Source organism: Taudactylus pleione, unplaced genomic scaffold (genome assembly GCF_031769625.1).
Source record: "Taudactylus pleione unplaced genomic scaffold, aTauple2 ptg000181l, whole genome shotgun sequence".
Taxonomy (NCBI): domain Eukaryota; kingdom Metazoa; phylum Chordata; class Amphibia; order Anura; family Myobatrachidae; genus Taudactylus; species Taudactylus pleione.
Genome location: NW_028284583.1, coordinates 9410314 through 9423805, shown reverse-complemented (window position 1 = coordinate 9423805; position 13492 = coordinate 9410314). Strand labels below are relative to the sequence as shown.

General features: G+C 43.7%; 1 protein-coding gene across 3 annotated transcripts in view; it reads right to left on the bottom strand.

Moving 5' to 3' along the window:
- The window catches only part of HECW1 (HECT, C2 and WW domain containing E3 ubiquitin protein ligase 1), a 480815-nt gene that overhangs the window by 211151 nt on the left and 256172 nt on the right, over nt 1–13492 (bottom strand). For all 3 annotated transcript variants that reach the window (XM_088476052.1, XM_088476051.1, XM_088476053.1), the window contains one exon: nt 8021–8115. In XM_088476052.1, coding sequence (XP_088332178.1) covers nt 8021–8115 — 95 coding nt within the window. The remainder of the gene's footprint in view (nt 1–8020; nt 8116–13492) is intronic.

The following is a 13492-nucleotide window of genomic DNA, read 5'->3' as shown; positions in this document are numbered from 1 at the left end:
TAGGAATAGGGGAGTAACCATGCCCCCACCCCCTCACAATCAGGGTCCCCTGTACCACACACCATCCAATTGCCCTTCCCATCAAGAACTTGTCTATAATCAATAGTCCAAAATATACTGGTAGGTTAAATGGCTACTCACAAACAAACTATCCCTAGTTTTTGCATACATGTTGTAGGGAATATAGATTGTAAGCTCCACTGGGGTAGGGACTGCTGTCAATGGCCAAATATCCTTTGCAAAGTGCTGCAGAATATGTGGGCACTATATAATTAACTGGTAAAAAATTAATAATCATAGTGTGATTATATGTCCCACATATGGGCCAAGTAAGGCACTAGTGTTTTGCACTGGCTAACATGTTGCTTTTAAGGTGCATACACACATAACGATTTGTGTATGCAACGATTTTCATTAACGATTTTCCTTCAGATTCTCCCTTGAAAAAGTGAACGACTTTTTGTTATTTACTGAACGATTTTGTCAACGATTTCCTGAACGATGAACGAAATAAGGTGTAAAATGAAGTTGAAATAGAAAGTCAGTTCAGAGAGTGGCCGTATTTCATCATTCATTCCTTCAAACATGAACAATTTTCTGAACGAAAATCGTCATGTTGGACAGTCAGAAGGGACGATGAACGAAAACTACAAACTACAGACGGGAGCGCGCATTTGTGATTTTCGTTCATCGTTATAACTCAGAAACTGAACAATTTTTTTGAACGACTTAACGATAACAACGTCGTTAATGACAAATCGTTCAAAAATCGTTATGTGTGTATGCACCATTAGTCTAATGGGAACCATGGTTTTCATAAAAGAAATCCTTGCAAAAGATTGATGGACATTACTGTAGGAAACCCAACCGGTCTAACAGGAGCTTGGTCAAATATAAGCCAAGGTTGGGGTTGGCAGTTCTAGTTCAAGTCAGTATACAAGTAGAAGGACTGTGCATATCCATAAATGCATAATAAAGGCAAGATTAAAGTAATAAGCAAACTATCACAAGTTGCAGGAATTACGGCTTGTTAAAGTCTACAATGGTAGATGAAACGCGTCGCTGACAGCCTCTGTTTTTTCCAACTGTGCAACAGGAGGAGAAATCACTTAGAGAATCTGTGGCAGCTATGTGTTTTCTTCTGGACCATCCAAACCGCTACACCCTCAGGCCAGGCAGCAACTCAGTATCATTTACGCAAAAAGCGAGTGGAGAGGTCTCACTGAAAACTGGACACTAACACCGGGTACTGTTCCTATTACCTGCTCATATGCACTTATTTTAGCTTGCTTACTATGCTTTACTAACAAATATGCTTCTACTAATACTGGAACTTTGCAATATCTGAACTACAGCAGCAATATGAACTATACTTTCACCTGTATGAGGATAATTTTCGGTTAACAGGAATATAAACTTTGCTTTTTCTCTATTGTGGGAGGAGAATAATAAAATAATCTATGTCTGGAATATGTATGGGCATGCTTGGCAAAGGAAATATTATATTCTAAGACATGGAATAAATATATATATATATATATAACCTCTATATCAGGGGGTCAGGGAACTTTTTTACCTTTTACCCCAAAATATATTTAGATACGCCGACGTTACCCCCTTGATTTGAAAGGAAGGAAATCATATAGTAGTGCCCCCATATAATGCCCCTGTAGTAGTGCCCCCATATAATACCCCTGTAGTAGTGCCCCCATAGTTATGCCCCTGTAGTAGTGCCCCCATAGTTATGCTCCTGAAGTAGTGCCCCCATATAATGCCCCTGTAGTAGTGCCCCCATATAACGCCCCTGTAGTGCCGCTTGTACAAAAAATAATACTTACCTTAATCCCCGCTCCTGCGTCATGACGTCTCTCCCATAGTGCACATGGAGAGAGGCGGAAGCTGGAGTTCAGAAGAGAACTCCAGCCTCCGGCTAACGCGGCGCTGCAGGGAAGGAGCCGGGCGCCCGCTGGTAATAACATCTCAGCGGGCGTCCGGCTTAGAGCCTCCCTGCGGCACAGCTGGGAGGTAATGGACGGACAGCCGGGCATGCATAGAATGATTCATATGTCCCAGCTGTCCATTCATTATCCCCAGGAATTTCATTTTTACCCCATGTGGGGTAATTTACCCCTGTTCCCCGACCACTGCTCTATATATTTGAGGTGCATGATACATGAACTTTAAATCTGGTTTACTTGTAATAATTTTCTACTTTTATTGTTTTATACTTGAGTTTTTTTGTGATATTTTATAAATAAATTGTGTATAATAAATAATTACATTAGCCCTAATTTCCATACTATACTTATTTAGTACTGACCAACACAGTATCCACTTTAATTTTCTGTATTGTGAGGGGCTGACAGATCTCCCCTTTCTCTTGGTACTGCTGTGGGAGGGTGACCTCCTATTTAGGCGCAGAGTGTTTTTTTTTATTGCAGTAAATAGGACCTGATGTACTCTTAGGGGGGTATCCAATTAGATGCAATAACCCATTTTCTCCCATAAACCCGCGGTCACGTGGTACAATTTGCGTGAGATAACTGTTCTCCCCCAATTGTTTTCTATAATTTTTCACTGTTAGAGAAAAATGCAGATAGCAGCCATTTGACACAATTTAAGAACCCCAAACCCTTGGAATATGGTCACTAACACACTTCTACCAATACCCTACCTTTTTTGGGGGTACAGGCTGATTTCCTCATTTTCACCTCTACTAATCGCCTGTCATCCATGCAAGAATTATCAAGCAAATTGGTTATCTCTGGTTTTGCAATAGCATAGGTTGATAAACAGGAGCGCGCAAACATGCGATAAGTGGCAGATTCGGGCCAATGATCGGAAAAGTTTTCTCCAGAGAAAAATTATCATTATCGCAGCTAATTGGATACCCCCCTTAATTGGATTCCAATGGCTGGGTATAAGTGTATGGTTGGAAGCAGAGAAAGCATGGTGAGAAGAGCCAAGGGTCAATACATGGTAGACTTAACACTAGAACAGAACAGCAGCCTAGGAGAATCCAGGAAGTGTAGTTATGAAAGCAAAGCAGAGGTTATTACATGGTAGACTATATGCCAGAGAGAAACAGCAGACAAGGAAGATCCAGAAGACATGGTTAGGGTAGAAGCAAAGATCAGTGTCACAAGAACGCAGTCCAGTGCACAAGCCAAATACACAAGGAACACTTATAATAAACAAGCCCTGGTTTCTCTTGAATAGGCTAGAGGCAGTCAATGTCATTCAGGCATGGTATTAAATAACCAAAATGGCGAGTATACGCTGTGGGCAATGGATACATACTGTCACAATCCATTAATGGTGGGAAAGAAGCAGGAACAAGACACACGCATTGTGTAGGAGCAGTACAGCCCTGTAGAGTCCATGAAAGTTACACAACATAGTTCCATCATCACAAATTACATTGCTATAAGTCTGTGTAAGTGTCCCTTGTGACACAAACAAATAAGGTTCAGACAAACAAGTCTGTTACACAGAGTAACAAGGTGCTCTAAAAAACAGAAGTTACAAAACCTGTTGCTCAAATACCAGTCAAGGTGCTGAGTCCAGTAAATGTTTGGGTGATGTACTACAGAAAAAGAACCAGAGCACTCGAAGGCTTCAGCAAAAGCTACACATAGCCATATTTATTTATGTTTGAGGACATGAGGTCTAGCTGAGATAAGCACAAATGATATAAAGATTGTAAGGGGTAAATTTACTAAGGTGAGAGCTTGGGTGAGTTTGCAAACTCTGGAAAGTTTGGGCATTTTTTCCCACTCTCAAATTTACTACAGTGTAATGTCACACTTGGGAGAGAGATCTCCTTTACTACGGGAAAATACTGGAGAGTTAGCAAACTCTCTTCAATTCACCATCGGCAAAACTCGAGAACCTTTTCACTAGTGAAGATAGGATTCGGGATTTTACCAAGCAGAGAGTTTCTAAACTCTCATGAGATGGAAAAACTCTCCTGTAAAAACTCGTGAAATAAATACACCTGCCTGTGATCTACGAGTTTGGCAGAAACATACACAGATCACTGTGATCCATGTATGTTTCTGCCTGTAAATAGAAAAAAAAGTTTAAAAGTTTTTTTAAAAAATGACATAAGCACCCCCCCAAAAGACTAACCAGCCCCACACTTGCCAGCCAGTCCTGGTTCATACAACTACGGGAACAAAATGAGTAGGGTTCCACAGTAATTTAAGAACCAGCACCAGGCAGCAGAGCCAGACCTGATTTTAAATATAGGGAGAAATAATTTGCGTGAGGTTCCCCTTATATTTAAAACCAGCTCTGGACCCTTTCTAGCGGGGAAATGATGCCACAGCCAGGGGTGCCCTTTCACCAGGCCCCCCAGCCGCAGCATAAGCCCTGACCGCTAGTCATCCCAGGCCAGGGATCCCTGGGGAGTTGGGGACCCCTCCAATAAAGGAGTCCCCCTCTCCAGGGCACCGCTGACCTAGGCTGATAGCCCAGGGCTATCCCCGCCACCCCATGGCGGTGGGTGGCGGGTTGATAGTGTAGGTGTAGTGTTAAAAATAGAATTAACAACATTGTCTTTACTGTAGAACTGCAGGTCCCAGCAAGCCTCCCCCGCATGCTGGTACTTGGAGAACCACAAGTACCAGCATGCGGGCATTAAGGGGCCGCTGGTATGTGTAGCTCACCTGTAAAGAAATGTGTATAAAAACACAACATACACACACCGTGAAAATAAAGATTTATTACATCCATACACACTCACACATACTCACCAGTTCCCAGATGTTCACGTCCCCTTCTCAACGTAAAGTATCCAATGGAAGTACCTGTAAAAAAAGATCCAACCTTTTGTCCCACGATGTTCTCCGCAGAAATCCAATAAGGACCACGGACACACTGTAACAACACGCTACAGAATATTGTTACAGTACGCAAATGTTTTCTCCCTATATTTAAAACCAGGTCTGGCCCTGCTGCCTGGTGCTGGTTCTTAAATTACTGTGGAACCCTACACATTTTGTTCCCTGTAATTTTGAGAACCAGCACTGGCTGGAAATTCCGGGGCTGGTTAGTCTTTTGGGGGGGGCCCTATGTAATTTTATTTTTAAACTTTTAACCTGTTTTTTTAAAGCCTAGAACACAAGCAGCTTACACATATCTCACTGATATATGCAGGCTGCTTGCATGGGAAAGTTTTGCTAGAAGACACTACAATCTCGGGTGAGTAATCTCCTGCAAAACCTGCTACTCGGGAGAGAAATCTCGTTCTGCTTCACCATCGGCCAACTCACTCTCAGCTAAACTCACTTCTTGGTAAATTTGAGCGCCTCAGGAGCCTCAAATCACCCGAGTTTCGGCGTAGCTAATCGAGTTGAAAAAAAGCGAACTCTCCCAGACTCGATTCTTAGTAAATTTACCCCTAAGTACTTTGGTTCTATCTTTGCCTTTGCTATAAAACCCCAAAGGGTTGATCAGTTAAATGATTTTAAAAGGAACAACGAAGAAAAGATCAAATTTCAAAAATGGTGTACTAAATGTCATGTTTTTGGTAGACAGTCAAACTTTTGAGGGACACATCATCTATTTTTATTTACTACTTGCTTTTGATGAATAGTAGCTTTGCAACATACTGTACTTCATAGAATATACACCAGTTGCTTAAGAAACTGGTCACAGTGGAATGGACAGTTTGTACTTCAGAAGAAGACAACGGATCTATGAGTCTTTGATGAGTACCTCACACAGCATATAAAGGAGCCTAACCAGGGGAATCAGGAAGATGGTAACTACTGTTGCCATGAAAGACAGAAGCATTGTTTCAAAACTTGAACCACCCTTTTGCCTCGGCATTGATATGTAGATGATGTTCCCAAGAAGAATTTGACACCAGATTTCTTGCATAAAATGAACCACAAATTTAACAATCCCAAATGTCAATCACCAAAATTAATCTTTTTGAGATATAAATCCAGATCAGAATACCCAAAATGGTAAATTTTGACTACTCAAAGGGCAGTGAAAGATTTGCAAACCTGTAATTTTAATTTACAGTATCTCTCTTTTTTTCACATTGGGGAGTCCAACAAACTAAGAGTTGTCGCTCTTGAAACAATTTTGTACAAAGTTTCACTGCTATGAAGGCTTTACCTGTTATTTTTTTTAAAAGAAATAGACGAAGAAGCAATCATTTTGGCTTTGAGATCTATGGGCTGAAGCCAATTCAGGAAAACAGAAAGATTATCTGGGTCTGATGGAAGTGAAGTCAATGTACCTTGAGAAAAAATCTGAGACTGCTCAAAAATACAATTCTCCAATTTGGTAACAAGACCAGCATCTTGTAGACATTGTTAAATACATATTCAAGGAGAAAATTAGAATGTCATCTATATGCACTATGACAAAGGATATAGAAGATCATTAAAAATGTTATTAACATAATTTTGGAAGACAGCTGGTGAATTACAGGGTTCAAAGAGCATCGCAAGATACTTATAATGCCCATCTGTGCAATGAAGCTTGCAATTAATCCAGATTATGCTATATACAGTATATTCTATGTAATCGAGTTTTGTTAACATTGAAGTTTCACAGATATGATCAAACAGCTCTGAAATTAAAGGAAGGGTATATTGGTTTTTATTGATAATTCTGTAATCTGTACAGGGTATTATTGAATGGTCCTCTAAATGAAGAAATAAACCTTCACCAGCAGAGAGATACTGTAGATTTGTAAATGTAAGTTCTGTTCAGATTCTTGTTAATATTTAATTAGATATTGTCTTGGTCTCAGAAATGGATAACGAGTAGACTTGACCCTAAGCATCAGAAATCCAAGGTAAAAGGTCTATGGCAGAGCCATATAGATGAGGAAGAGGCATAGTCTCAGGGGTATATGAACTAAAGTGCGGGTTTTTAGAAGTGGAATTGTTGCCGATAGCAACCAATCATATTATACTTAACATTTATCTAGCACCTTCTAGAAGATAATAGCTAGAATCTGATTGGTTGCTATGGGCAACATCTCCACTTCTAAAACCCGCACGTTAGAATATATACCACTCAGCCTTACAATTACTGAACTCATCAGCATGGGGAGGACATGGGGTGGTCAGACCCTGAAGGATTTGTACAGATGCCATTCTGTAGGTAAATGGTTTTGAGAGCAACTCCTGGGAGAAGAAGGTAATGCAAGAGTGATCCCAAAAAGGAATGCATAGGTAACTACAATCTTGGACTCAACCATTTTATTATTTAAAAATTTCTGACATAGAACTCAGCACTGTGCATTGAGAGAGTCATAATCAAGCATATACAAAACTATGACAGGAAACAGAAGGTAAAGATGACCTGCCCAAATTAATTTACTATATAAGCGACAGGGGAAAAACTTGTTAGATTTGGTAGCAGAATAACAATTATAACTTCACTATAATATATTTTTATAAAATATAAGATTATGAGGCTGTTGCACAATGAAAACTACACCAGGTTGCTTAGAGTAAATTGCATAGCTAGAGCGAGATAGAGCCGAGGAAGGAAGGGGCATACCATAAGTCAAGTACGATAAGGGCATCTTCACGCAAACACATGTAGACCTGCACACTGACGTACAGATGTGTCCACAATACATCTAGCCTCCTTGTGTGTTAAACAGCCCTTCTAGTCATGCCATGCCGTGGCGCAACTTGGTAGTGCCGAGCGTCTTTTTGTGCAACTTTTTCCCTTAACATGCATCTTATTTGCAAAGCAATACAAATAGGATGCACAAGCAGCTTATTACTTTTAAAACGATATACAGCATGCCTATATTCTGTTAGTAGAATATGCACCAGATCTAACAGTTTATGGGCAGGTTTAAATATGTGTAAATAGTATTTTGTAAATATTATATTGCAAGTACCGTAGGAGAACTTCATGAGTGAATGCAACTATAGAATAACTCTCAATGTCCTTGGATTAAAACTTGGACAAAAGCACCTATGGCCACATACGTCCAACACATCAATTAGAATAGTATGGAAACAATATAACTTACTGGGGCAGTTGGATTTTTCACAGTGATGCTGGGAGTTGTAGCGCGCAGAGCTCCGCTCACACCATGGTAATACTTAAAACAGATCTTTGTTTCAGCTGAAAAAAAAGGAGACATTGAGCCACTGAATTAGGGTGTCATTGAAATGAAAATCACTATTAATAATGATAATGAAATTGTTAATTAATGCACAGATGTTTCATTAAGTAATGTAAAGTGTAGTATATGTCAGTATTTCTAGCAAATAAATGCATATTTACATTTTGCGTAGATCTGGGCAAAAAGGGAAGACTTTGGAAAAAGCTGGTACGCTTAACATGCATTGCAATATGTATAACCAGCACTCTCTGATTTCAATACAGAGCACAGCATTAATATAGAGTACAGATTGTAATAGCTTGAATGGCATAAATAAGGTAAGTGCAAAGGATAAAATTATACAATGTACTTTAGTATTTAAAAACAAAATAATAAAAAAAAATATATATATATAATATATACATACATCAGTAACATCGAAGCACATCGGCCCCTCACGCACAATTACAGCATGTCTGAAACGTTGCAGAAATTGCAAGTCTCGTCGCATGTAGTTAGCCCTCAAGGTGCGTATGTAATCGTAGTGGCTAATTTATACAGGTCCATGAAACAGTGTTCAAATGGACAGACACGCCTGTGTTTCTCCAACCTCTCCCCCGTCACCACCCCCAAACGCTCACAGTCTGTCACTCACTCTGCAATGGATTCCTATCTGCGTGCGTAATCGCAGTGTGATTGCAGCATACGCACAGTGCGATGAATACGCATGTGCAGTACTGAATAAGACCCCACCATGATGTAAACAGGGTGCGGGTCATGTCCCCGAAACTGCACAGAACAGGCGGCGTGGCCTTGTGGACTAAGGTGCGGGCCAAGGGGTTCATAGTGTCACACCAGGTGTCTCTCTCTCTCTCTATATATATATACATGACGGTGGTTCAATAAATAAGGTAACAAGATCTCTCATTGCTTAGATTTATGCAACTCATACATACACGTATAATCAATAGTATGGCCTTGGTACAGATTATTTTTCCACATAGGGTCTGATTCAGCAAGGATCACAATTGCAAAGCTGCACGCAGGCAGCTTTGCAATTTCGATCCTTGCTATTATGCAAATGCAGAAGGGTGTATGAAGCTCAGTGAAGCATTTGCGGTTGGCTTAGTGTGGCCTGGCGTTATCGTGCAGCAATGTGACGCCTGTTCGCAGCAAACCAGGTTGTTTTGGACAAATTGGCAATGGATTTCAGCTGTTGATGTGCCCTTTAGAGCTTAGACACAGAAATGTTTCCGCCAGCCCTGCCATCTTACAAATGATGTTGGGACGGTATGACTGATATAAGGCGCAGTATAAGGGCCGTGCGGGGAAGCAGTGGTCTACCTATTCTGGCTTGGCGGGATATTAGAATGGGAATCGGTATGAATTAGCGCCGGACGCAAGTTCAAATCCCGACAGCGGCTGCCCGACATGGGTGAAAATCCTGATCGTCCCCAGGTAAATATTTACTAAACTAACCTCCCCCCAACCCTAACCCTCCTTAGGGGTGCCTAACCCTAACCTTCACCCCAGTGCCTAACCCTAAGTCCCCCCTGGGAGCCCTAAACCTAACCCTCCCCACCCCCCCGCGGCTGTCCGCAGCGGCGCCCGGCATCACTTCGATCGGGATGCGGGGCGCTGGTCTCCCAGCGTCGGTAAAATGACAGGCGTCTAGATTTAGACGCCTGTCATTTAACCCTCGCCGGGATAAAGCAGTTGGGAAGCCAGCCGTCGGGATTACGTCCGCCGGTTTCCCGACTGCATACCATTAGAATGAAATAGAGTACATTACACACGTGAAAGGTCTTGTTACCTTACTTACTGAACCACCTTTGTGTGTTTGTGTATAGAATCGACATGGGTTTCCTGTATATTTAGTATAGATTCTGGTCATCTGTGTGTGTGAATTTACAGCCGTTTTCTCTCCTATATTTCTGCATATGTATAGTTTCATACATACTTGCCTACTTTTTGAGTCTCTCCTCCGGGAGCAGCCCAGAGAAGAGACGCAGCTGACTTGAGGTGGGGGCGGAGGCGGCGCTACACATCACTAAGCCCTGCCCCCTCATGGGAAATGCCGTGAATTGCGGGTTAATCGAGAGGGGGCGGTACCAATATGACTACATTTTCTTAGAAACACGTCATTTTGACTACACCCCTTCACTGTTTACCAGCGATTCACAGGATTATCCTCCCCATAGTGCCCACTTTACTAGGAAATGGGCAAGATGTGGGAGGGCTTCCTATTCTTCCAGGGTTGAGGGGCAATGCCGGCAAAACCGGGAGACTCCCGCTACTTATGGGTGAGTAGACAAATATGGTTTCATATATTATATTATCTGACAGATTAACATGTTTTAATAACCCCCCCCCACACAGCCCAAACTACTGTATGACAATTTTTAAACTGGATTACACACCAATTGATGACCTCCCCCCCCCCACTGTGCTCCACCCACATTATCCACAGCTCCATCCACCTCTTGGAGAGAGTGGTTGCCTATTTTGTCAGTTTCGGGCCCCACAATTTCTGATGGCTGCCCTGAGTACGACATTAATGTAGTACTAATGGTTGTGTCAAGTTACACATTTCAGTCCCTTGCAGGCAGCAGTTTCCTCCTCTGCCCTGGGTACCATTTTCACTGAATTGTATCTCCCTTGGTGGCAGGGGCTTAAATGCAGGAGACAATGGAAAGCGGTCATCTCAGGGCATCAGTGTCACAAGCCGCCGCACTGTGAGGGCGAGGCGAACGCTGGGCGATCGTTTGCTGAACTCCTCCCCATCAGCTCTCCGTAATCCTTGGTCTGTCCTGGATTGGCTCCTGTGGCTATTTCCTGCTTGTGCAAAGGCTGCTCCGGTGCCGGTGATAGCGTTTCACGTGTTTCCGGTTTTGGTGTTGTCTCCTGTTATCCAGTCGAGTACCCAGTTCTCCTGTCAGCTTTAGTTACCTGCCATTTGTGTCATCTAGGCAGCACAGTCCGCATATCTACTACCTGCAGTTTGTGTCATCTAGGCGTCACGGTCCATATATCCACGCTCTGCCGGTTGTGTCATCCAGACGGCACAGACAGCACTCAGTGTCCAGAGAGTGCAGTTCAGCGTCCAGCTGCTTGTGTCAACCCGGCGACACAGGCATCAATCCAGCATACAACCGCTTGTGTCAACCTGGCGGCACAGTCCACAATCCAGCTTCCAAAGTAAGCAACCCAGCGTACCGCCGCCTGTGTCAACCCGGCATCACAGGTCCTTCATCAGACCACCGCAGCCAAGGCTGCTGCACAGCCCAAAGGCTGCATCTTGTTCTACAGCCCACAGGCCACAGCTTGCCAAGGTTTACCAGCCCACAAGGCTGCTGCACAGCCCAAAGGCTGCATCTTGTTCTACGGCCCACAGGCCACAACTTGCCAAGGCTGCTACATGGCCCAAAGGCTGCATCTTGTTTTACGGCCCACAGACCACAACAAGCCAAGGCTTACAAGCCCTCAAGGCTGCTACACGGCCCAAAGGCCGCAATTTATCTCACTACCCTCGGGCCACAACTAGTCAAAGACTTAACAGTCCTCAAGACTGCCGCATAGCCCAGAGGCTATATCAACTTCTCCAGCCCTTGGGCCACAACTAGTTAAAAGCCTACGAGCCCTCAAGGCTGCTCCACGGCCACAGCTAGCCAAGTGTTTCAGCCTTCCATAGCGCTCATGAGCGGGTCTGAATCAGGCCCTGATTTCCAGCAAAGAAACCACACCAATGTACATTGAAGGGGCATGGCATAGCCTGGGAATGCATGGTCTTCCCTCCTTTGTTGGTGTTTCCCTCTCAAACATGTGGGATCTGCTTCCTCTCCTGTTGTGTGAGAGCAGCAAATACCAAGAACAGAAGTCCCTGATCAGCAACAGGTAGTGTTTTTGTGCTGGGATGTTGGTAGTTAATTGAGGAGGAGTGTGTGTCTGGGTGCTGCTGCTGGGGTGTTGGCACGGCAGTGAATGCAGGGAGGTAGACTATGTAGGTTCTGCTGGGATGTTGGCAGTGAAAGCAGGGGAGAGAGTGTGTATCTGGGTGCTGGTAGGGTGTTAGTAGTGAATGCAGGGGGGAGGGCATGCGTCTGGGTGCTGCTGGTATGTTGTGTGTGTCTGGTAATGCTGGGACATTGGCAGTGAAAGAAGGGGAGAGTGTGTGTGTCTGGATGGTGTTGGGGTGTTGGAAGTAGCTGCAGGTGGAGAGATTTTATGTGACTGGGTGCTGCTGGGATGTTGGTAGTGAATATGGTTTAGGAGGAATGTGTTTTAGTGCTACTGGGACTGAGGAGTTGGTAGTGCATGCGAGCAGAGGGAACACCAACAACTGTCTCGCCCCAGGGCTCCTAGTATGAACTTACGCCCCCTGCTTAGTGGTCTGTTTACTATCAAGTGGCGATAACAAACATTTTCTAGCTTCTCTTACCAGAGCAATAAAAAAATCTTATATCACCACATTACGAAGAAAATACTCTATTGCTTCCTGCCAATAGTAACTGACAGCAGTGGAATTAGGCAATCATTCAGAGGCGGTCGGAGGATGCAAGCGGTCGCTCAGAAACTGACCGCCCGCCCGCCTCTGTTTCAGTCGTTAGGCTGTGGGTTTACACCCACAGCTCTAACGACCACTAGGGTGATGGTCGCGATGGTCATAGACCATCGCGACCATAGGGGCTTACGACGAGACCCTAGGGTAGGGTCTCACTTGTCATAAGCGTCGGAGAGCTTCTGGCTCTGTCAGAGCCGGAAGCTCTCCACTGACATCACTAGTGATGTCAGTGGGGCCTCCCCCAAACGGCAGGCGTTCCCATGGGAATGCCTCCGTTTGGGCTGCCACCCCCCCGGCCCGCCTTCCAAACGTGGCGAGCTATCACGACAGCTCGCCCACTTTGGAAAGAGACCCGCTACGACCGGCGCTGTCGGTCGTAGCGGGTCTCATGCATGTGCACGAAGGATCCGGCTCCCTCGTGCGCATGCGCACTGGACAAACATCGAGGCGGCCGTGCGGTCGTACAGCCGCCTCTGAATGAAGCCCTTAGTCTTACAGCTTCCCCAGCCAGGCCTGCATTAATGCAATTCCCCTTTAACAGACAAAAGTTAAAAGAAAACAATAATTAAAAAAAAAGTATACAATTTTTTTATATCTGTAAAATAATAAATAAAGTATATTTTCCTGTAATCGCCATCCTTAAATGGCAATAAAAGGATGTACTGCCTCTGTCCAAGTTAAATAGGACTGGGGAAGCATTAACCAGGGTGAACTGGTGAAGGCTTTAATAGAAAGGAAAAAACACAAAAAAATACCATTTATATATTTATTTCGGGATGCAGTTAGTATGCTGGCAGACAGGATGCCGACAGTCGGAAGCCAGACCCAGGACTAAC